The 24,680-nt window shown below is 51.6% G+C and overlaps 1 protein-coding gene across 4 annotated transcripts in view; it reads left to right on the forward strand.

Annotated features, from left to right (window-relative positions):
- NDRG4 (NDRG family member 4) overlaps positions 1 to 24,680 on the forward strand; it is a 90,406-nt gene that overhangs the window by 62,112 nt on the left and 3,614 nt on the right. For 3 of the 4 annotated variants that reach the window (XM_090062156.1, XM_090062154.1, XM_090062157.1), the window contains 13 exons: positions 7,337 to 7,442; positions 13,864 to 13,984; positions 14,651 to 14,713; positions 15,436 to 15,496; positions 17,215 to 17,301; positions 17,810 to 17,866; positions 18,808 to 18,911; positions 19,549 to 19,605; positions 19,697 to 19,748; positions 20,900 to 20,947; positions 21,841 to 21,876; positions 22,363 to 22,414; positions 23,105 to 23,143. In XM_090062156.1, the coding sequence (XP_089918282.1) occupies positions 7,337 to 7,442; positions 13,864 to 13,984; positions 14,651 to 14,713; positions 15,436 to 15,496; positions 17,215 to 17,301; positions 17,810 to 17,866; positions 18,808 to 18,911; positions 19,549 to 19,605; positions 19,697 to 19,748; positions 20,900 to 20,947; positions 21,841 to 21,876; positions 22,363 to 22,414; positions 23,105 to 23,143 (883 nt within the window). The remainder of the gene's footprint in view (positions 1 to 7,336; positions 7,443 to 13,863; positions 13,985 to 14,650; positions 14,714 to 15,435; positions 15,497 to 17,214; positions 17,302 to 17,809; positions 17,867 to 18,807; positions 18,912 to 19,548; positions 19,606 to 19,696; positions 19,749 to 20,899; positions 20,948 to 21,840; positions 21,877 to 22,362; positions 22,415 to 23,104; positions 23,144 to 24,680) is intronic. The other variant, XM_090062155.1, reaches the window with a different exon arrangement.

Genomic DNA, 24,680 nt, shown 5'->3' on the forward strand with positions numbered 1-24,680 from the left:
CCCAACATTGTGGTGTGTAAGCACCATCCAGTGGCACTACAGGGTACATAACTTAACATACACGTCAAAATGAATATATACCACCCCTGTAGATAGTGGGTGCATCTAAATCAGATGCAGTTGAATTCACATTTAGATAAATCACTTGCATGTGTGTCAGGGCCTAAGAAGGAGGCCACTGTGTCAGAGAAACTCTGGGTATTACTTCATGCAGCCACCAAGCCCAATACACTTACACTGACTGTTCAACCTACTTGGATCAAAGCTCCTGTCCTTATGGAAATTATGGTCCATAAGTCACTCACAGCATGGATCTACCCTGTTTTTGGGGATGTAGTGAGCAAAGGGAGCTTTTGCAGCCTCAGTCCCCCAGCTCCTGACCCCATCCTGTTCCTCCCAAAGTCTTAGAGACAAAACTCCTATTAACTTGTATGGGAACACAGCTAATGTTACTGTCACCCAGCTTTTATGCTTGGAACAGTGACTGGAAATGAAGCAGACCTTTTTTATGAAAGGTGCATAAGATGTACCCAACCTGCCTTGCCAGATCAGCTCCTTGGAAGTATTGAGGGCAGGACTGTCCAAGGGGCTGGGGATTTGTGCTGGAGTCAAGACTGGCGTGTCTCAGGACTGCACTCAAAGGTTTTTGTTGTACTGTCAGGTTTTTTTTTGTTAGCTTGGTGCTGCCCTTGAGGCATCATTTCCTAGAGTCTCACATAGAGCCAGGCCTGGTCCAGTTTCCCTTTTGGATACCCCTATTCTCATGAACATTTCAGACTCTAGTGGAGTTTTTTATCCCATCCAAATAACTTGTCCACCCCAGGCAGAGTGGTTCTAAAATGGCAGCCGTGGCGGGAAGCTGCATCATATGACTTGAGAACCTATAAACTCGGCCCCCATGCTTTTAAGGAATGGCAGTGCAGCCTGTTAGATCACTAATTTGGCTGGTGCTTTAGTGACTGGCTGCCAAAGATTCTCTCTTTTTAAATTCCAGTGGCTTTGGGAAAACACCCAAGTGAATAGGAATGCCCTGGTCCAGATATTGGCTACCAGGTGTTTGAGGTGCTGAACATCCATAATTCCAGTGGAAGCTGATGAGTGCTGAAGTATTGTGTCAGTGTCCAGATGTACCAGACAGGACCGAGGTTCCCATCATGCCAAAGAGCTCACAATCTCCTTTAAAACATGATATGCTCTTTGTGGGGCATAAGCCCATGACTGAGAGTAGCAGTTTTGCGCTCTGTTGACCAAGGAAAGAAGCAAGCCCTTTTACTCCCGGGATGAGATATTGTATGTGATTTCTCACTGCAGAATTACACCTCCAGCCAACACAGGGCTCTGTAGTGGAGTTGATGTTCTCAAACGTTCATGAAGCACCATGAATCAAGGACCAGAGGAAGTGACATCTTGTGGAATGATCAACTGAGACCCCTCCCCTAGTACTAAGCACCCAGTGATTTTTGCTGGATCTGCTACCATCTGAGCCAATCCACCAATCAGAAGAAGCCAACAAAAGCTGACTTACATCTAGTACTTAATTTTGGAGCCATAAAATGCTGCTTGTGCAGGTCTTACAGTCCAGCCTCACTTGAGATAGCAGTGGAAGGCTGCCTTGGTCAATGAGCTCTCTGCTCCCCATCAGAGCCCAGGGTTGCTGGCTCAGTATGTGTGTCATAGTCATGAGCACAAAGCACATGTTCTGCTGGGAGCTCACTCAGGTACCTGCAGTATATCTGGAGGTGGGTTCAAGCTGGCATTGCAAACACTCCAGGACTGAGGCTGCTCCATCCCTATCCTTCTGCTGCTCCCAATGAGATCACCAAGGTGTCTAACTAAGAGCAAATCTGGGAGTCCTGAAGTTTGAAGCTTGAGCCACCATCTGTCTATCATATCACCAGGGTATCTGGGCACCATCACTTGCAAGTCCCCAGTAAACACCAGATGTCAGTTCAGCCTGCCAGGAACATGAGGGTGCAGATTTGGGTGAGGATTTTGAATGCCCCAAAACTAGCCTATAGGCTGTAGTTGGGAGGGTATTCTTGCTTGGGAGTGGTCAGTGCTGGAAGGGGTCCTGTCCCCAGTCTAAACCAGAGGTTTCTATACAAGTTACTTCCCAGCCAAGGCATGGACATGTTGACTTCACACTGCCCTGTCTCCTCTGCAGAAGGAACACACTGCCCTGTGTCTTCTCTGCAAAAGGCAGCATAAGGGAAAAAATCAGCTTCCCTGGAAAGATACAGTGGACTGAATAACAACAGAGAAACTCCAATATAGTGGACTGAGGACTGGCAGGGAATGATGACTTTCCCTCATAGCACTGTGGAGAAGGCTTTGTTTATGACCCTTCCTCTCCCCATCTGATTCTAGAGGAATGGAGCGCGTTTGGTGCAAACTGAACAACTGAGGCAGACACTGAAGATTGAAACCCTTGCTGTGGTTTCCTCCCTCCTGTGTGTCAAAGTGCATTGCAGAGCTTTGTGACCCCACTCCCTTTTACAGTGTGCTGCAGTACTGCTGCCACCTCCATGCCTGCTCCAGATTGATACTAGGTCAAGGGAGGGAGGTGAAGGAGCAAACTCCACCAGTTGAGGAGGCAGGTGGGATGTGGAGTGTAACAGGGCAGAGTGTGTGTGTGTGTGTGTGTGCGCGCACACACACGCTCACACATACGTGGCAGGAGAGCCCTGGAGATTGTGAGGGTTTGAACAAGAAAACAAGAATGAATGTAAAGTAGCTAATGTGGTTGGTCCTTTTAAGTACCAGCAGATTTAAGGAACAAAAAGTCACTTTCTAGAGAGGCTCAGGAAAAAAAGGCTCCAAACCTCTAAGGTTTTGGTGGCCATTTTGTACTCTAAGAAGGCTGGATATAGGCCTAGAGCAGTTTAGACAGGGCTGCCCTGTTGCCCTCCACACACTGAAGCTTTGTCCACAAAGTAGGTGTAAGGTGCCCAACAGCAGTGCCCTCAAGAGCATAGTAGACATGGATTGAGCATGTCCTGGTTGTTTCTCCATGAACAAGGAACATCAGTGTGTGGACCGGACCAGCTCCAAGTTCCTTTGAGGCCTTGAAAACAAGAATGAATGTAAAGGAGAGAGATGAGCGAAGAGCTGGGGCTGGAGAGCAGAGCCCTGTGCTGTGTTATGTTCTCATTACCACAATCCTGAGAAGGACAGGAGCCAGCTTTGTTTGTCGGGGAGGACAGCAACCATTTCTGCAGCAGCACATCAGAGCCGGGAGACAGAGGAGCAGATGGTGCTGGATGAAAAGCACAGGGTGTTTTCTGCTTGTCAAGTAATTCAAGAAACTCTTTGTCTATGAAGGGCTCCTTTTCTCTACCCCACTCCTGTATCCTTCCCCAGAAAGTAAATGATGGTGCCAGAACCTTTCTGAGGGGGAAGCTGAGATTGGAGCATCACCTGTCCCTGGTGATACAGCCAGGATGTTCTGCCTCTTGACTGTCTTCCCTCTGTGGCCCTCAGCCCCCATCCAGCGATCTCTTCTCCTCTACTCCTGATTGGAGTAGAATCTCTGTCCTGGCCCAGGAGAGAGGGGCCTGTCCCAGAGTTCCCCAGTCCCATGATGGGAGTGTTTCTCCTTTGTTCCATCTCTTCCAGTGGGTGGATTTCCCACTGATCTCAGCTGAAGAACCTGTTCATTAATTGCACCAGCTTCCAGTACAAGGAAACATTTTCTAAGCTACGCACCAGCTCTCAGGCCAGCATGTTCCCAGCTGCCCATCTGGCTCTCAGGGAAAGCTGCCACCCCTGTTGTGGCCACAAAACACACTGCCTTGGCATTGCTTCCAGTCACATACCTATGAGTTCAAAGCACAGAGACCTGGCACAGCTGCATTAGCCAGTACTGCTGCTGCTCTGGGTATAGCACAGGGTAGCAAGTCATGGACTTGGAGCTGGAGGGAGGCCATGGAAAACCTGTCCACACCAGCCAATAGCAGTGTAGACTGTGACTGGCTCCTTACATTGTCCTCCTCACACACTAGTCATCTCAGAGGAGCATTGGCAGGAACAAAGTATTGTGATTGATTGGCAAGGTTATCTTACGCAGGTGTGAGCTGCTTGATTGGCCTTTCTGGCTAGAGGCTATGCTGCTAGGCCTCAGCACCCACCTCAAGGCACCCCCTCCAGGAATGAGTATAAGCCAGTATCTAACTCATGGAGGCCAGGAAGAGGTCTCCATGGAGGTGGGTTAGTCCCTCACTGCCGGCTGTGGGGATTTCCACCCTTTTGCTGGTGCTGCGGATGGGATGCTAGACTGGGTGGAGCATGGGTCAGAGAAAAAAAAGAGTCAGAACCCATTGGGCAGTTCCCATGAGGGAGGTCCCTAGAATCTGTCACCCTAGTAAGCCTGCTCACCATTTGGCACTTCACGGTGTTGGTTTCCCCTGCAGGGGATTGTCTACTGCTACCTTGGGGTCCTGCTTGCTTGCCATCATTGAGACTTCTCATTAGTCCCATATTCTGGCGCAACAGTGGATGGTCTGTCTTGAACATAAGCAGGGGAGTGCTCTCCCTGCCACTGGCTCACTGCTGTGGACCTAAGGTGGAACCTAGAGTGACCGTGATCCTCAGCATTTCCTACCACAATGGATAAGCCTTCCTTCATAACAAAATATAAATGAAGGCTTGTGTTTCATCCCCCCACAAAAGGGACAGAAAGGAGCAGTCCATCAGATTTTTGGAGTATTTAACTTCTCTGGTATTTGGCCATCACATTGAGCCATAAATACTTGGACAATTGTCCCAGTATTGTCATCAAAAACTTCTCTCATGCAGTCTCTGTGATCTTCCCAGTGACATGGTATCTGCCAACACCTCAGGGAAGTAGAGTTCAGTTTGCTTACATGGAATCATTTCTCTCATTTTGTTTATGAGGCAATCATTTTTTTCTTCCTGGGCAAGATTCTGAGATGGTGCAATTAGCATACCGCTCATAAAGTCCATGGATCTATGGTGATTTATGCCAGCCAAGGACCTGGGCTTTTCTTGAGGAGTCAAGTTGACTGAAATGGTTTACACAGGGATGATTCTTCCTCGAACGGGAGATTGGACTAAATGATTTCCTGAGGTCCCTTCCAGCCCTATTTTTCTATGATTCTGTGATTCTAACTGTTGCTAAATGCAAGAACATTAATGGGGCAAGACCTTCTTTCCTATGGTGCCCATTTTGAACCTTCCTGTTTCAGTGTGGCTTCTACTAAATGCTAGCACTGAAATACAGAGATGGATATTTATATTTGCTTCTCCAGGCTACCCTTTCTTGCCTTTAATTCTCAGATGGTTTAAAAATTAGGAAAAAAATTATCAGGGATTCATTTATATGAAGCCACCATGCTCTTGAGAGCAGCTAAAAGCTCTGTGCTAATTAGGGCCTAATGATATAAAGATTTCCTGGCAAGGTTGCTCAGTTTATGGGTACCAGAGGTGGGTTCTCTTCACAGCTCTACCTTGGGTCATGGTGTGACTCTGGACAAAGCACAGTCCCTTGCCCACACTCAGCCTCCCCGCGTAGTAAGACGATCAGAATTTCCACTACCCTGGTTTGCTGTAAAGTCTAATTCAATAATGGGTGAAATCTACTCCATTCATAGGGCTGAAGTAGGACTTAACCTATCCATCCCTTTGCATGGGATGATTCTCACTTGAATGTTTTGTAAGTACTTGAAATTTTTAGTGGCTCCGGAAGGAACACGGACTTGTTTTGTGTTGCCTGTTTCATGCACGTTAAGGCTGCTGCTATTGAAATCAATTAGAACAACCAGTCTCTCTTTCCCAACTGCTGCACACAGTTACATAAGGGAGGAAATGCTAAGCTGCTATGAATAATGTGGATTTGCCTTCTCTTTGTGTGTGCATGCGCGTGTGTGTGTATGTGTAGGGTGGGGGTGTGCTTGCTTATAATTAAAAGCTAGTAGATTTAAAGCTGATGAAAGGCAGTAGGCTTCTCATACCACATAATTCAGCTGTAGAACTCACTGCCACTGGAGCTGGTTAAGACTAAGAATTTTGCAGGATCCCAGAAGGGTTTAGGCTTTCCTGTGGGTGACAGAAGATCCAGTATTACCCTTTTGAGTGATGGGACACATGTGGGAAGCAAGTTGAACCTTGTGTTTAATTCAGTCAGAGACCAGTATGAGATCTCCTGTGGGAGCCGGTTGTCTCATAACTGCCTGCTGTGGGGTTCTTGCCTGTGCTTTGAATAAGCGAGCACTGGCTACCATTGGAGACCATTGGATTCAGGCCTCAGAGGAACTTGGAGCTGGTCCAGTCCACACACTGATGTTCCTTGTTCATGGAGAAATGACTAGGACATGCTCAGTCCATGTCTACTATGCTCTTGAGGGCACTGCTGTTGGGCACCTTACACCCACCTTGTGAACAAAGCCTCAGTGTGTGGAGGGCAACAGGGCAGCCCTGTCTAAACTGCTCTAGGCCTATATCCAGCCTTCTTAGAGTACAAAATGGCCACCAAAACCTTAGAGGTTTGGAGCCTTTTTTTCCTGAACCTCTCTAGAAAGTGAATTTTTATTCCTTAAATCTGCTGCTACTTAAAAGGACCAACCACATTAGCTACTTTATATCAATCCATTGGCAGGGTGGAAATAGATGCAGGATGTGTGTGGAGATTTCTGATTGGAGCATGTGTACCTGACAAGGGGGACATCCAGTGTTTGCCTTGTTAGTTACATCAACCTTTACATGAATCTGGGTAGGTTTGATACAAACCCTGCCATCCCTCCCTTGCATACGGAGCTTGGTTTTTAAGACTGCGTGCATGCAACTGCTCACCACGGTTAGGATTTGTGTGGGTAGGTGACTGGGTATGGGTCCAGTTGATTGTTATATGCACAGAGTCATTCATTACAACCAGTTGAAAGGTAGTGGAGAATGACTTCCACTGTAAAATTGTTCCCCTTTGCTTGCTGTGCAGAAGTGAGCCGATCTGTGGGGACTGGATGCAATGACATGAAAATGGCTTCAGCAGCCTTGGGGCTGGAGGGCTAGTGTGCTGGGGTATGCATGTGCTTACAAGAAAAAGTTGTAGGTTCGACACCTAAACTCTAGAGTTGAGTTTGCATTGGAGGTTTTCAAGGAGAGGCTGCAGGGCTGAGTGTCTGGGGTGGTTTAGGATGAGCAGATCCTTCATCTGCAGAAGGAATCAGACTACTGCATCCTGGGGGTCCTTCCTAACCCCATGGTGCATGGTGCACCCTGCCGTGTGCCCTGCTAGTCATCAATCTTCACTTTCCCCACTCATAAGGTGAGGCCTTGATGGGTTGAGATGCCACCCAATGTCTCCCCTTTCTTTCTCTTCCAGGAGCATGATATTGAGACCCCATATGGGTTGCTTCATGTGGTTATTCGGGGGTCCCCAAAAGGAAATCGCCCAGCCATCCTGACCTACCATGATGTTGGACTCAACCGTAAGTACAATATGTTCAGCTTGGCTAGAAGCTGCTAACAGTATATGTAGGGGGAGGAGTGAAAAAGGGCCTAATACCACTGTCAGTGTGGTTATCCTCTGTAGGGTCAGACATTCCCCAGCTGCCTCAATCCCAGAGGCTACCAATGTTTTGTGCTGAGACATATCAGATCACCGCAGCTCAAAAGATATGCATGGCCATGATGTAATGCTCTCCTCAGATCACATTTCTGAATGGGATCCAGAAACCTGTGGAACCCACTGCTGCAAGATGTAATTGAAACAATAAGAATCACCAGAGATTGAAGAGATTTCAGAGAGCTCTCATGTATGGCTACATTACAGGGTAAAAACAATATGCCCAAGGCACAGGTTAATCACCAGCAGAAGTCATGCTCTGCTGGTGATTAAGCCCCTGCCCAGGTCATGCAGGCTGCAGATCCCAGCTCTGCCTTGGCTCTCCATCATGCTGTCACTGCCACAGGATCCCAGCTGGGCTCTGGAGCAGCTCAATGCCCTGCCATGTGTCCTGCCAGCAGGGGCGATGCTAGTGGAGGGCTTAGGAGGTATAGCCACCCCAAAATTCCCCATAGCCCCCTCATAGACCCCTTTCCCAGTGGTACTGCTGCCACCACTGCCCACCCCACACAGGTGGTGGCAGCTGAGCCCATCCCGCTCCTGCCCACAGCACAGCCCAGCCTCTCTCAGCCTTCCCTCAGCCCCCACCAGGAAGAGGCTGGCACGCTGCTGCCAGCACTGCTGGGGCTGGTCTCCATAGAAACCCTGGCCCTGCCCTATCACTGTGTAGCTCCTGCTGGGATCTCCATGGAAACCAGCCCCAGCCATGCAGGCAGGGGCTGCTGGGAAATGGAGTACACCGCTGGCCGGATCTGGCCCCCAGGCTGGACTTTTCCCACCCCTGAATTAGCCCATTATAAGAAGGATTTTCACCTTCCTCTGAGTGATCTACATTGGAAACTGCTGGAGGAAGCAGGAAGAGATGAAGCACTGATCAGTTCTGGGATGGAGATGTTTGTGCTCCAGTGCCTCCAGCACTACAGGGCTGGCAGCGGTCACCATGATCCAAGAGATGGAACTGGTTACTTTGAGACTGCCCCCACCTCTCAGCGCTTCCACTCATCATCAGGTTGTCCTGAGCTGCTGGGGTGGGTTGGCCAGAAAACAGCAATTGTGTTTCATATACAATGTTATAGTTGTAAAATGTGTTTTTGGTGTCATGCAGGACAATAAGGCTGGCTTAATTTTTTTTAATCAAACAGCTGTGAGTGAGAGAGTATCCCAGCAGTCAGGGCTCTTTCATTGGGTTGTGATAGTCCCTGGTTCAGATCTCTCCACCAAATCGTGGAAAGCACGGACTTGAACCTTTGCCTTCTATATGCTGAATCACCAGGCTCTTGGCTATTCTTTCCTCTCTCTCTAGCCAGAAGCTCCATTCTGGGCCCAAGAAACCTGCCTCATGAACTTTCTACTGCATCCATTAGTGCAAAATAAGAACATCCTGTTTCGGATGAAGTATCAGGAAAAAAGTTTTGCTCAGTTGCTCAAGCTCTTGGATCAAGTCCCCTCTGAAGCTAGGCTTTGAATAGAAGATGGATTCCCATATGCTGCTTAATGCCTTCTCTGCTCCTCACCCCCACCTGGCACAGACAGCTGTGCTGTTGCTCCATTACAAGCTAAGCATGCAGCAGGCTTTGGCTGCAGGCGCGGTACAATGTGGTGTGTGTCCCTGCCCCCACCTGCTGCCAGAACACGTTAGTAGTCAGAGCACAGCCCCAGCAGAGAGCAGCAAGGCTTAGTGGAAGCAGAAAGAGAAAGGGATTAGGGGCAAGCTCAGAGACAGGCACTGTAAAAGAACAGGAGAAGACAGCAGTCATAGGCCTGTTGGGACACTAGCTCCTTTCCTCTCTGCTGTGGGAGCTGGGAGCTGCTGGCTGTGTGCTCCTCACTGATCTCAGAGCAAGCCCTCATGCCTCCAAGTCAGGGGGTTCTTAGCAAATGATGATGGGTGTTAGCTCAGTTCAGCAGAGTCACTTTCTGTTACCCAGTCACCTTCCAGCAGAGGTTCTGCAGCTCTGACTGCAGGAGGAGGTTTGCCATTGACTTCACTGGATTTTGCCCTGGCATCACAACTGTGGCCTGTGTGGCTGCATGAAGAGAGAATACCATATCTGCTGGCTGGAGCAAGGATCCATGAATCAGGAAAGCAGAACTTTGTTGCTGGCTGTGGAACAGAAAGTTCTCCCGTGACTAGAGTGGGCAGGGCTGGGCACCCAGACTCCCCTGGGTTTTGTTCCCAACTATGCCACTGATTTGGGCCCAGGGAAGCGGGGGATCCTACTCTAATTCTGCCTGAGATTCTCATCTCCAAAGTTGGAATGATCGTTTTGTCACATTTCTTTGTGATGGTATGCAAAAAAATCTGCATTTCCATTGCAGGTCAGTTTGTGGAACCCACGTTCATCATAATTTTTCCCTTTTTTTTCTAAATGGGTGGGTTCTGTATTTCAAGCTTTCATTTAGTTTTGAGGAGGGAAACTAATCTTCACAGAAACAATGCTGTGGTTGCTGATGTTTCAAAGCCACTTAAATATTGACTTGAAAATGGGACTGATCATTTTGGAGTGAAAATCCCATTTGTTTATTTATTTATCTATCCCTTAGTTTATTTTCAGCAAAAGCCCACCTGGGTTTTTTTTTCTGGCATTTCATAAAATTGGAGACAGGTTTGTAAAATCTGTTTTTTTCCAACTGTCTGCTTGTGACAAACGTAGGTTTTCCTGCGACTGTGTTGCCCAGACTCCAGCCCTGGCCTCTTCAAATTATTCCAAATCCTGAACAGGTGAATCCTATTAGAAAAAAACAAAATAGGAAGGAATTTGAAAGGGCCAGAAAGGAATCCGTAAGCCTGTAATGGCGTCTGTAAAGGAAAGCATACATTTTGCTTATTGCCTACCTGTGTATGTACTTAGATGACTGCGTTTCCCCTTGTATCTGAGCACAGCACACTCTGCCATGAGGTACAGAAGTCTATTATCGTCGTTGTACAGATGGCAAATTGTGTCTCTGAAGAGTGAAAATGACTTGCCCAAAGTCATATAAGGAGTCTGTGGCTGAGATGATGGTTGCTTCTAGGCCCTTTAAATTCCAATTGAGTCCCCTGTCCATGAACATATTCTTCCTACGCTTCACCGTCCAGTGGAGATTGGATTATTTTGTACAGCTCTGAAATGGGATTGCTTCCTCTGTGGAGCCACTGATGCTTTTTCTCATTCAGGCAGTTCCCCCATATGTGGGAGGTGAAATTGCGGCTCCATTGAAACCAATAGAGTTTTGATTCTGACTTCAGTGGGGCCAGTTTTGCCCAGGCTTTCTAATTTAAATCATCACTGACTGTTGTCAGGTAATAACAGTGCCTTGTGTGAATTCCTGTGCTCCGATTGGCAGCTGTGACTAACCAATTGGACAGCACAGTGCTGCACAATCATCATTGTACAGTGATTTCTCAGAAGTGACTATGCTGATCTCTCTCTTCTCATTTGCTAATTTGTATCCTATGGCTCAGAATGGCTCAGGATTCGCTAGCAGCAAGGATGCTGGCTCAGTTCAGGTGGTTTTTCCCACAAGGCTCAGAGTGGTGTCAACAGTGGCTGAGCTGCACCCACACCCTTTTGCCCCTACACTTCACTGCAGTCCTCATCACTTGTGTCCCCACTGCAGTTGCCATCCCAGCTCCTTGCATCCAACTCCAGTTCAAAACAAAAGAGCAGCCCAAATATTTCGCCCCATGCCAGCAAGGTAAAGAGGGTGGTAGAAAAACATTGGTACAACGCAGTGGAGTATAACAACAACCCAGCAGGCCCAGACATGTCCCGGTTAAGTAGACCAGAATACTGTGATAGTTTCTGAGGCAGCAAAGACCCTCCAAAGTTGGTGCTATGAGGAAATGTCTCAGAGTTATTGCAATAGGCTGAACTGGGAAGAGCTGGCAGATGATACTGTGTTTAGATTTACACATTTACAAATCTCATTCAAGAGCTTGTGAGACACTCATGTTTAAAGATGCCATCTGGGCTCTTCTAAATATATCCTGTGTAGTAGGTATACTACAATACATGGCCTCTGAGTACTCGCATGGTGTTTTTCTTGCCTCGGAATGAATACTCAACTTAAAAAGATTTCCGAGAGAACCTGCTCTGACAAAGGGAATTTCATACTGCAGTCTTTTGGAAGCAATGAATGTTGAACCCTCCCCCAGCCATCTCTAGCCCTAACAGGCAGGCATCTGGGATGTGGTTGGGTGTATCTCCCTGGTTAGTGACCCCAGCTTTTACTTGCCTGTGGGTGACAGTGCTGAGCAAGTATCATGACACAGGCAGGAGCTTACTTTGCTCTCCCAGCCAACCTGAAGAAACTTAGATCTGTGGAAGTTAAAATTTCCTGTGGCCATAAGCAGTCTTGTGGGCAATATTGGCAGCTGTGATTAACCAGTTGAGTTGGAAGGAGCAGCATAATCAGTGTTCACTATGGCCAGGAACCACAGGTTTGGGACCACAGATCTTGGCCTGATTCTGCTGTAAGTGTTCATGGATGTGAATCAGTAGCCGTTGTCTAGAGTCTCACTGTGGGATAGAACCCCTAAGCCAGGTCCTCTCCTGCCATGCCCCATCTGCCACCTTTCACCCTGGGGAAAGCAGACATCACATTCTTCCAGATTCCAGTGACTTGCACTGATGGGAATGGTGGGGCATGGTGCCCAGGAGGACTGGATATGGCTAACATCTTCCCACACCCTGCAGCAAGCAGCACCTGTCCTGCCTCAGCCCCCCCTCTAGGCAACAGCTTGGAGTAAGCAGTGAAAGACCAGACAGCCTCAGACTGGCTCCTGCAAAGAGGCTCTCCCTTCCAGCATTTGGTTGGTGGATTCAAAGCTAAAAGAGGTTGTGCCTTGGGGAAGCGGCCTGCCAGCAGGCAAAGCAGCCAGGAACAGCAGTCAGCAGGGGATGCTTTGGGGACTGGATGAAAGTTGTCTGTGGGAGCTGGTGCCTCTGATTCTCTCTCCCCAGATGGGCAAGGGTCTGAAGAGGCCAAGAAGCACCAAGCTCAATGGAAGGGAAGGAAGAGCCATGTGTTCCTAGCTCTGGGGGGAGGAACGCTTGAGGGGCAAGCCTGTCTTGGGCAGAGTCCCCCCCAGGCCTCTTTGCTCAGTAGCTACCTGTGACCAGGAGCCATCAGCCAGGTACCATCACAGGGGTGGGGATGTCCCTAGGTGAGAGTGGCCAGGGACCAGTGCCTTTGGATGGTATATTTTCCTGGGGACTTCATGATCATGGGAGAAGCCCCATCCCAAGGCCCCTGTGCTCTCTCTTGGCAATGGGGGCAGGCAGCCTGCTGCCCATGCCCACTGCAGGAGAAGGAAGACAGGGAGCTTTAGCAGGGAAGGTGCCATGTGACAAGCTGCTTTTGCTGTTGCTGTTGCTGCTGCTGGAAGGTCACCTTGGAAATACTGCAGAGAGGGGAGGGGAAGAGCGGCAGGCTGCTCTGGCACAACCTGGAGAGAGACAAGGGAGATGGTAATGACAGATTGAGTAAGCTAAGCACTGTCACCATTTAAAATCAGTATAAATGTATACAGAAGGAGAGGGGAAGAGGTTTTTAAAAATGTCTAAGGGGTTTAGGAGCACAGGCTCTGTTGGATTTGAACAAGATATGTCCCTAAGTCCCTTGGGAGTTTTGGAAATCCCACCACAAAGGCCCACTTTTCCCACTTGGCTGTCTGTAGCCAGACATTGGTCTTCCACCACAGACCCCTCCCAGGATGACTGGATTCTCAGCAGAGAACTGCCTCTCAAAAAATCAGGCCATTGAAACAAGATGCTTGCTTTGAGTCACCTAGGTTTGAAAGTGAAGGCCTCTGTGACTTGCAAACCAGAAAGAAACCAGTGGTAGGACCAGGGAAGAGCCCAGGCATCCTGGCTCTCAGACATCTGTTTTTGAGACCAGCCTGTCTCCCTGGGTCATCAGCTTGGGAAGCATAGCATGGTGAACACAGCAGAAAGGGCAGGGTATGATCAAGGAACATGGGTAAGAGGAGGGGAATGTGCCTGATTTGGATGTCCCTTACACTGGTGTCTATCAGCAGGAGTTCTGCTGATGAAAGTGTTACACCAGTGTAAGACAAGCCTGGGAGGGCTCTGGGGCCTGTTCAGGAGACTGCAGTACCACATCTGCCCTGCCTGCCAGATCCCTTCTAGATACTGGGAGCTGATGACCAAGGTTTATAGCTGAGAACTTGTATCTCCATGCATTTGATCCTCATCTTGATCAGATGTCTGATGACTCTTGGCCTTTGACCTCTTTCCCTTTGACCTCTGACCCCTTCCTCTCCTTCTGACCTTTTGCAGATAAGCTGTGCTTCAACACCTTCTTCAACTATGAGGACATGCAGGAGATCACCAAGCACTTTGTGGTGTGTCACGTGGATGCACCAGGACAGCAGGCCGGAGCATCTCAGTTCCCACAGGGGTAGGTGCCTGAGCCCTCTCTGCCAGTCTGGGAGCTGGGTGCAGGGGCAGTAATCAGGCAGAGTGGCATGTGGAGCCATAGCAAGTCTTCTTGCTGGGGAGCTCTGGGTTGGGCCTCAGGAGTTTCCTAGTTTGTTTTCCCAGTGGTTGCTGGGTCACCACAGTATAGCCGTAGAGTGGGTTCAGCTACCAGAAGCTCTCTGCCTGCTTCAGACACTAGGAAGCACTGTAGAAGGATGCTTTTGGCATTTGTCCTCCTTCATCCCAGCACCAGATGGGCCATTTTCTGTGCCACCTCCTGGGCTCTGCAGGGCAGCAATGACCAGGCAGCATATCTCAGAAGGAGAGTCACTCTATTTCTCAATCCCTGTAAAGGGCAGGGTTGTGGGATACCTTCCTTTGGTTGAGCTTGCACCCCCCCTCTGAATTGCATCAGAGCTGATCCAAGGGTCAGCCAGAGGGAGAGAGCTGGGCTGGGGGAGCAGTGGTGTTAGAGGAAGGGATGGCATGTGGGTGGGTGGGTAGTACCTTCCACTCCTAAGGAGCCAAAAACTCCCTGCAGCCCTGGCCTGGGTTCCCTGTTCCCCAGTAGACTCTGCTCCCTTCAGGCACTCCTTCTGCAGGGACATATCACTTCTCTTCTGTCTTCCCCCATCAATGCCTGCAGGTACCAGTATCCATCCATGGACCAGTTGGCCGCCATGTTGCCTAGTGTGGTCCAGCATTTTGGGTGAGTGGCTGGTTGCCAAATGACTTTGACTCCCTGGTGTGGAACAGTGAGATGGGGCAGGATGCTAAGAGGAATGTCAAATGCCAGGTGTCTGAGGTGTTGGCTTAGGTGTACAAACACGTAGGACTGGGTCCCTACTACTGGGAATCAGAATCAGACCAGCCAAATCTCCTATTAGGGCTGCAGTGACCTAAAAACACCTCAGCTGTGAAGAGCTTCTTGTTGATTCTTCTCAGCCAGAGCTGGACCTGAAGCAGAGAATCCAGGTTGTGAGGGCTCTTCCTAGTCTGCTGCACCATCCATTTCTCACTAGCCTAGGGTGAAGCTGAAGGTACTAGAAAGGACTGATTCTTCTTCCATGACTTAGTGCCATCCTGGTGGGATGGGGAAATCCCCCTGTCTCCTAGAAGAGCTGCATTGGATGGTACAGACTTAGAGTTTGCCATATGATCTTCATAAAAATGTCACAGGAGTCATGTGCTCTGTGTTCTCCAGGTCCCCTTCTCCTGACCTGCCCTGTCGCCTTCCTGACACATAATAAAGGAAGGTGCTTCCTGGGGGCCAGCTAGTTCAGGGGGCTGACAGCAGGCTATGGGGCCAGTCAGATTCAGCCCGGGTTGGTGGTAGCCATCTGACAGCTGATGAACTCATCTGTTTCTAGTCCATGGACTAGTGGGGATTATTGGCAACTACACTGGGACCATGTTGTCTCTATATTTCAGGTTCAAGTATGTGATCGGAATCGGCGTGGGGGCAGGAGCCTACGTTCTGGCTAAGTTTGCTGTAAGTGAGACCTCAGCTTGGTGATCCCAGGTCCTCTCGTTAGGACAGGATATGTGCTGCCGTGAGCATGACCCACATCCGGCTCCATTAAAGCTGGAGGACCCTTGCACCATGTCACAGGGGGTTGACTGGAAAAGGCTCACAGCCATGGTCTTGTCCTCTCTGCTAGTCTTGCTCTGCTGCTGGAAGGGAGAGAATGGCATGATGTGAAATCTTGGGGCAGGATCCCTATGCTCATGACAGTGAGTTCCAAAGTCCAGGTCCTGCCCTGGTGATGCTACTGTCCCCTATTCTCACTGACACTTTCATTGCTCTGAAAGAGGTTTCAATGAGGGAGGGGGAAGTGATTTATTGGGCAGCTAGTCCAGCTGCTCCATTTGGTCTGGTTGGAACATTTCTAGGGCTTGGCACTTCCTTCTCATTGCAGTGAGTTACAGTACTCAGGTCAGGAGGTTACCAAGCAATGCGGGGATCACCATTACCTAAGCAGTTTCTCTGAGGATAGAACATAATCTCTTGGTCATTTGGGAGTGTCTCATGTCATTATAGCTCTTTGGGTGTATGGTATGACTGAACAATACACAGAAGTATCAGCCCAGAGCCCTGGGGTAACAGGTGGTTTCTAGGATGGGCAATATTCTATCAGCCTTTATCGTGGCAGCTGGCTGTTCTACACAGGCAGGGCATGATTTTGGCTGAACGCTGGAGAGCTGAGAGAGAGTGCTGTTTTTGAACGAAGCACAGGAAATGAAGAACTGGAGTCATGGCTGTTCTGTGTCCACATTATCTTGAATTATCTCACTTGCTTCATGGAGATGTGCAACATGGGGAGAATCCCAGACCTTGGGCACCAAGGGCAAGGGCACCAAGGGCACCTACCACCAGTCAACCTCCAGGAAGGGCCACTTAATGTCCTTTCTCGTTTCCTCAGCAGATTCTTGGGAGCGTGATGGGAAGTTGGGTGCTAGGGGCTGCAGGAAGCACCAGCAGGAGGAAGGTGGAACTACTTTCCTATGTCTTTGGGCAGGAGGCAGGGTCCAGCAGAGGCACTAGTGCCAGCTGGGCACCGTGCCACATCCCACAGCCTGACTGGAAAGGATACAGAGCAGCAGTAGCTGGTGATGGAGACTGCTTTGTCTTAGACTCTCCATGAACCTGTTCCGCCAAGGGAAGGTGGGAGGCCAAGGGCAGTGGTTTGCAAGGTCCTGGTAGATCAGTGATAGTGCTGGTAGATCAGTGTTTCTCAACCTTTTAGACACAAGGCTGTCCTTGTTAGACTCAAGGTGCCCCTCAGAAAATGCCAGCTCTTTGTTTTCTCTCATTTTTTGACCACATAAAAATACTGGTGTGATTCTTCTGTTGCCAAGAACTCAGAAAGACGATAGCAGGTCAGAATGCTTTAACATTGTGAATTCCTACTTGAAGTACCCAGGATTATCTTTGGAATCATATTTGCACACCTAACAATGTAAATATTGTGTGGCACCCACAGCGCCCTTGAAAGGATCTCAAGGCACCCCGGCTCTCTGGTTGTTAAGGTAGATGGTGGCGTGCTCCCCTCAGTGAGGGCTCTCCCTGTTCCTCCCCTAGGAGAAGGGGTTGCTGCCATTGCTTAGTTTAGGATCTCCATGCTGATGTATCCACAATTCTGCCAATAACTCCACTTAGTACCAGCCCTGCAGTGCAGTGAGCAATAGCCTGTGTCTGTTTGACTGCAGCTGATCTTCCCAGACCTGGTCGAAGGGCTTGTCCTGATGAATATTGACCCCAACGGCAAAGGCTGGATTGACTGGGCGGCCACCAAGGTAAGCAGTTTCTGTTCTTCTGGCCCCATCTGCCCTCTGGCATGTGCTTGCCCCAAGTCCCTCAGAGCTGGTGTTGACCTTGTACAGGTGGAAGCTGCAACTGTGTCCTCCAGTGGGTAGAGAATTCTTTGTATGAAGGAAGCTGCCCTCAGAGAGACTGACTCCAGGAACATAGACTGGGGCAGTCTGAGGCACCTCAGCTTCATGCAAGGGTGACACCTTCACCTCACAAGTCACCTCTTCCCTGAGTCAGCCCCATAGCCATGGGCCTAGGGCTGGGCCTGGGTGCACCAGTTCCCCAGAAGTAAGGACACTCTTCTCATTCTCACACATGTTACTTGTCAAGCCACAGATTTTTCTATGCTCCAGTGCATCCAGGCTCCCTTCAATGCCCTCCCCACAGAGGCCCCTGAGCTAGGGCCACCCAGTCCTATCTCTCCCATCCCACAGCAGTGATGAGGTGCCCTGGGCTGGTCTGTGCAATGCTTGTGGCATTTTCTGTCTGCAGCTGTCTGGCCTGACCAGCTCTCTGCCTGACACTGTACTGTCGCATCTCTTCAGCCAGGTAAGGGGGATGAGACATTGCTTACAGCTGCCTTCTGGGAGGGCCCAGGCAGACCACACAGGGACTTCTCTCCCAAGGAGTGGGCTGGACTGGCTCCTCAGGCTGTCTGGCTGTCTCCTGTTGGTTTCCTTCCCCTTCCCTTGGACTTATGGGGGCCACGACCTTCTGGGGAGGGGTAGATGGAAGGCCATATCCTTTCTCTGCTGTGGAGGAGGAGAGCTGCTGAGTTGTTCTGAGGGGCCAACAAAGAGAGTGGGTAGCAAGTGCTGCGCTGTACATGCTTTGTTGGCATATGCCCAGGAAGGGCCCATTGATGAGGGTCCTGTTGGCCCCAGTCTGTGTAGCTGGAGAGCTTCAGAGCCCAAAGCAAGATTCCTACTGCGCTTCCCCAGCCAGCACCATCTTCCCACACTGCGTCCAGGATGGGACCCATAGGACTGAAGCCCCCCACAGATCATCAGATTCAATCCCCTGGGTCTGAACCAAAGCCTGGAACTGGCCCCAACCCTAAATCTGGGCTGCTCCTGAATTGTGCTCTTGGTGTCTCAGCAGGCCCCTCCCCGTACTGAGCTGAACCCAAACCTCAGACCCTGGTCCTTGAAGACGTCATGGGTTTGCAGGTTCAGTCCTTATCCTGATGGCAGCCAGAGGCCTAGCAAGGCTGTCCTGCAGTCTCAGCCTGGCTGGCATATGGTCTCTGTAGGGGCTGTGAACAGCGCAGGCTTCCAGGGTAGCCCTGAGGGCTCTCTTCTCTTGACACTCTGGAAGGGGCACATGGCCAGGGCCCACCATGTAGGACTCCCAGGCTCCAGCAGCCAGTTCTGCCCAACATTACAAGCCCTGGCCTGGGTGGAGGGGGGCCTTTCCCCCTGCTGTGGGTATCCTGGGCTTCCCTCTTCCTGAGTGAGGCCTGTCTCATGTCTGCCCCTTGGTGCATGCAGGAAGAGCTGGTGAATAACACGGAGCTGGTGCAGAGCTATCGGCAGCAGATCAGCAGCGTGGTGAACCAGTACAACCTGCAGCTGTTCTGGAACATGTACAATGGGTGAGGGGCTGCCCACCGTGGCACTCCAGGGTGGGCTGAATCTCTGCCTGTAGTGCCCACTTTGGCCATGTGGGGCTATAGGGCCAGTGAATGGGAGGGGGAGGCAGGGGGCTGATCCTTTTCCCCTTGGAGCTGCCCCCTGCTTGGGGCACTGAGCCAGGTGCCCAGGCTGCCTTGGGGCTGGGGAGATCTTTCCAGCTGCGTGGTGATTGTCCAGTCACTGGGCTTTGCATTGGGCTTTCAAGGCCATTGATAACTAGGATGTTCCTTGAGCAGCATGATGGGATTGATAGTGGATCTCTGTTTGGTCTGCCAAGGCAGGGTGCCCTGGTGGTAGAGCTGAGCCTGAGACAAGTACAGAAAACCCTAAACCAGGTCCTTAGCTGGGATTGTGAGACTCCATGGGGCAGCACCAGCACCCAGCTGCTTCCTGAGCAGCAGTGTGCCATGGCCTAAGGCCCGGGGGATGCCTGTGTATCGCCACCATAGGAGCATTGCTAGCACCCTTTCTGTGCTGCAGGAAGTGGAGGTGTCAGGTAGAGGCAGCTGCCAGGTCTCCTTTATGTCATCCCGGAGCTGTGCCACCTCACTCCAGGGCTCTCACCTCACTCTCTCCCTCTCTCTGCCTCTTCCTCAGCCGCAGAGATCTGGACATTAACCGGCCTGGGACCGTCCCCAATGCCAAAACACTCCGGTAAGTCACGCTCTGGTCCTAGCGGGTCTGAATGGGAACCTGGTCACTGCAGACCTGCCCCTGACCCCTCTCCTCCTCTTGGTGTTTCCAGTTGTCCTGTGATGCTGGTGGTGGGAGACAATGCACCTGCTGAAGATGGGGTGGTAAGTAAAGGGTTAAACTTGTGCTACTTGTTAGAGCCCTGAGGAAAAACTGTACACGCACGCACACGCGTGCAACCCCCGCCCCCCCCGCCCCTCCCCAGCAGCTGACCACCCTACTTCTATGCTTCCTGGCCAGAGGGATCCAGGTCCTAGGAAGGCCCTGAGGCACAGGCTGGGTCTGTGATTTCCTACCTAGACCCTAGCCTCCCTCTTCATTTGCAGGCTGCTCTAAGAATTAAATAGCAGCAGTTGCACGAGGACAGTAGTTGGCAACCTTTATGGTCGGTGGGTCAGGGCTTGTGGCCAGCAGCTTCCATGGACTGCCAATTGCCCTCTTCCCCTGCTATCTCTGGCATGTGCCCTGCTGGTTTTTCTTGTCACTGCTGTGAAATGCCACAGATTGATGTGACCAATGATTGTGCAGAGGGGCAAATTGCTAATCAGACAAACAGAGCAGGGAGGGGAGGAGAAGGGTGGAACATGGCACAGGGATGGTCCAGTGCCCCTGCTGTTTTGTGCCACCAATCCCTTAGCCACCATGGGCCAGATCAAACATTCTGCAGGCTGGATCCCTGGAGATTGTGGATTGCTCACGACGCCTGCACTAGGAGGACTTAAGTGACTTCGTGGCCCAGGGCAGAGACCCAGGCACCCTTCCTGCCTTCTCCACCTCTTATGCTTCCCACCTTCCCTTCCTGTTCTTGGGGGCATGGTTCCTGATAGAGATGACTGCAGGGGGAAATCAGGTTTGTTGACAGTGATTTGAAGTGTGGAGCCCTGTCAGCTGCCCTGAGCCCTGCTGGGAGACCTGGACTGCAGTGCCAGGACACTCCTCAGAGGTTCAAACAGGTGAACAGTTTGGACCAGCTCCCCTCTATCTGTCTATTTTCCTTTTCTAGGTGCCTTTTGTTCTGCCCCCATTTCTCACACTCCCTTGCTTCCTGGTTTCTACCCAGCTAATTGTTAATTTTCCATCACATCCCCCCACCCCCCCTTCATCAGCCTCCATGTCCTCTTCGGACAAGTACATGGGGTGCCTAGTCAGAGGACTCCTTCAGGAGCTGTAAGGCAAGAGGTGTGGCCAGGGCAGAGTCTGGGTGGTGGCCGAGGGTAACTGCCTAGTGGGTAAACCTTGCTCTTGTTCCTGGCAGGTGGAGTGTAACTCCAAGCTGGACCCAACCAACACAACCTTCCTGAAGGTAACCAGACCCATGAGTGACTCAGCTGCAGAGGGGGAGGCCAGTGGCCATTCTGGGATTGAGAGGACAGGGCAAGCTCTTGTCGCTGTGTCCCTCAGAGCCCCACAGCCCTGCTCAGCCCCCTCCATCCCAGCTCTGCCAGTTTGCTCTTGGCAGTTGGAACCAGGCTGATACTGGGCTACTCCATGGGGTGCTCGTCACTGGTCTGTCCCCATCCTAGTTCCAGTACTTGAGCCCAGACATGGGGTGTGTGGCCCAACCACCCCAAGTGCCCATGCTTGCCCTGCTGGATGCCCAAGGGGCAGGTAATGTTTGGGAGGGGGCCACCTTGTGGCCTCATCAGGCGTTGCATCACACATCAGCCATGCTGAGGGCCCTGGCCTGGTCGAAGGGCTAGGGAGAGGGTAGGCCACATTGTGCCCACCACAGGAGGACCCACCTGGCTTGGCCTCCCTGCAGGTGGTAAGAAAACCAGGGGAGAAATGTGCCAGTTTTCACAGGAGTCATTGTACCCCATCCCCAGCTCCTGGCCAAAGCTGTGAGCTCTCCCACACCAAGCTGGCTCCCTGCTGAGATGCCCATGCCCCAGCATTGGCTCCCAGGGGCCTTTGCAACCCCTGTTTTGATTTAAACGTGGGGTCTCATCCTGCTCAAGCCAAGCCAGCTGGGGCTGGGGGTGCTTGGCAGTGCTCAGGACTGGGCTCAGTGTCTGTGACACCAGGGAAGGTCCAGGCAGCCCCAGCTCTTGCAGACTTCCTGTTCCCAGCCCTGCAGTGGCAGGGTATAGGCAGTAGTACTCAGCTGAGCGGGGGGAAGGAGCAGACTCTGAGCTCCCGTATGGGATGGATCTGTTCTGCGGTGCATCACTTACCCTTTTCTGCTCCCCTCTGCAGATGGCTGACTCCGGTGGGCTCCCACAGGTCACACAGGTGAGTCCCCAGCTCCCCCACCCTGCTCCTTCTCTTTTGCCTGATGCCCTGTGCCCAGTCACCCAAGAGCGATGTGACAGGGCACCCCTTCTCCCACTGCATTCCTAGACTCCACAGAGGAGGAAGCAGGAATCTCTTATTCACACCAGGGAGGGGCTACAGTGGCCCATGGGGCTGTCCAGGAGGGTGGGGCAGGGACAGAGTTAATTTGTCTCCTCATGGACAATTCTACCCCAGGTGCAAAATCTACCCCCAGGCCTGGCCTTGGCCATCCTGCCCCCTCTCCCCCCCAGGCCCCTATGTGGCCATCCATTTCTTGCTACAAAGCACTAACACATCCCCCAGGAGTGGGTGAATCGGGAGGGGGCTGTAGAGGGGGGTGTCTTGGGCTCCCTGATTGCTGCAGACCATGGCCAAGAAGCCTGCTTCCCCCCTTTTTGAGCGAGCCAGTGCCACCCTGAGCATCTGCCTTCTCTTCCACAACAGCCTGGAAAACTGACTGAAGCTTTTAAGTACTTCCTGCAAGGGATGGGCTACAGTAAGTGCCGTGTTGCATGAAGGCTTGTGTGTGCCCGTGTGCATGTGCCTAGGAGCATACATGCAGCTCTGTAACTAATGTGCCTGTGAGGAAAGATGTGTCTTGGGGGGGACAGAACACCATGCACACAGAGTGGGGGAGATGCTTAGGGGAGGAGGAGAGAGAGAGAGAGAGAGAGAATGTAAATATGTTGGTGCATGAAGATGTGTGGATGCAGGCGCGCATATGTGCTGGGTTTGTATGTAGAGGTGCTGCCCTGCATGTTTGTGTGTGTGTGGACAGGCGTGTGTCATCCTTTCTGCTGATGATCAGTGGAATTAAGGCCCATCTGTACAACCTAGGGAGGGCCTCTATGTATGTGTGTGTTGGGGGAAGGGGGTTTGTGTGTGTGGTTATCAATTGCAGAAACTGGGCTACACACGAGACTCCATCCTGCTGCCGATTGCTGGAACAGGGCTTAGTGTAAATAGGTGCTGTGTGGATGCATGTCTGTGTGTGTGCATGTGTGTGTGCACGTGTGTGGGCAGGGCCCATGTGCCCAGTCCACCCTGCCATCTCTGTACCTCCCACTCTATTTTGTGGTCATCCCACTTGATCTGCTTCCTGGGGTTGAGCCAGTCTTGACAGTCTCTTTCTCTCCAAACATCCCTTGTTTCCCTGCCCCCTTCTCTTGCTCTCTGTCTCTCTCAGTTGCTTACTTGAAGGACCGGAGGCTGAGTGGAGGAGCAGGTACCCGTCACTGCTGCTCACCCTCGCACTCATCCGTTGCATGCGCCCCTGCCACCAGCTCCATGTACATTGCTGCAGGGGGGCTGCATCTCAGGGTCCATCCTGGCCACCTGTTCCCTCCCTCATGTCCCATGCGGATAGGAGCAGTGACAGATATGTCACCCAGAAAGGGCAGCTGCAGGGCTTGCTGGGGCGAAAAAAGTCTCAGGCAAGCTTTGGAGGAGGCTGGATCAGGAAAGAGGGAGGGGGCTGGGTGCAGGGAGGAGTGACTGAGGGCACCCCCCCCCACTCCTACCGTTGGTAACTGCTCAAGGGTGGCTTCAGAACAAAGCCTACAGTTGCCCCAGGCCAGTGGTATCAGCACTTACAAAGCTGACTAGCAAGATGATCTAGGAAAGAGGAGGGAGGCCTGCTACTGATTCTCTGCTGGAGTGAGCCCTGCCCTTGCAGTCGCTGAGCGGCTTGTGCTGTGCGGGCACTTGGGCACTCTGGGCAGGGTGCTGCTGATGGGGTGGCCAATGCTGCTGCTGCTCTGGTGTGTGTGTGTGTCTGCGCCAGGGATGGACTTGGGAGCTGGGCAGCAGGGGATGCTGCCTGCTTTGCACAGCTGCTGGGCTGCTGCGTTTGCCTCCCGGGAGTCTGGAAGCAGCTTGGTCCAGGCAGGAGGAGGCTGGGCCCTGCCCAGAGCCCTCAGCAGCCAGCAGGCACTAGCCTGGGAGAGCATGGGAGGATGTGACAGAGGGGAGGAGTCCTGTGGTGGGGATCTCCTCTTCTTCCCTGTGTGACAGGACGATGGGCATTGAAACACTCTTCCTCTGGGAGGTGGGATTTCTACAGCAGCTGGCACAAGCTGGGAGCTGGGGCAGGGAACTGGGTGCAGCTCTCACTGTGTTGTGGAGCCTCTGTATCAGTGTATAATGCCCAAAAGCAGCCCAGCTCCCACCTGCCCATGCTACAGACTCCCAACTGGGTCTGGGAGTGGGGTGAGGGGGCAGGTTTGGCCTCCAGTGTGGTGCCTGCTCACCCATACACCACCACTGGGCTGTCCCAACACTGTGGGGGGTGGTGTCCAGAGGCCTTGGTGACTTCTGCTTTGGGGCAGTGGTGGAGAGCAGAGACCTGAGGGGTGAGTGGAGGAAAGAGCACATTCTCCTGAGGGCACCTCATCTCCCCAGAGGGGCAGCTGCCTTTCTGCAGTCTCCTGCCCCTGGGCCCTAGAGCATCCCCTGCCCCAGTATGGAGGCCACTGTGCCCCAGAGACTAGTGCGTCCCTCCAGCCCTGTATCAGAGCATGAGGCTGATACCTCCACCTTGCTTCCCCATTGGTTTGGGCCAAGGATATGTGCTGCTTCCCACTTGACCTGCGAAGGAACCTGTGTCCTTGTGGACGCAGTTGCACATTGGTGTCCTTGTGCAGGGCCCTTCTCACAACCATGCTGATGTCAGATAGTGAGTTGGCTGAGGGTGGGATTGCGCCTGCCTGATATGGGGAGCACCAGGCATGAATAGCTAGCTAGGCAGTCCCTCTGCTGGTGCA

This window comes from Crocodylus siamensis, chromosome 9 (assembly GCF_052110815.1).
Source record: "Crocodylus siamensis isolate JL-2025a chromosome 9, ASM5211081v1, whole genome shotgun sequence".
Taxonomy (NCBI): Eukaryota; Metazoa; Chordata; order Crocodylia; family Crocodylidae; genus Crocodylus; species Crocodylus siamensis.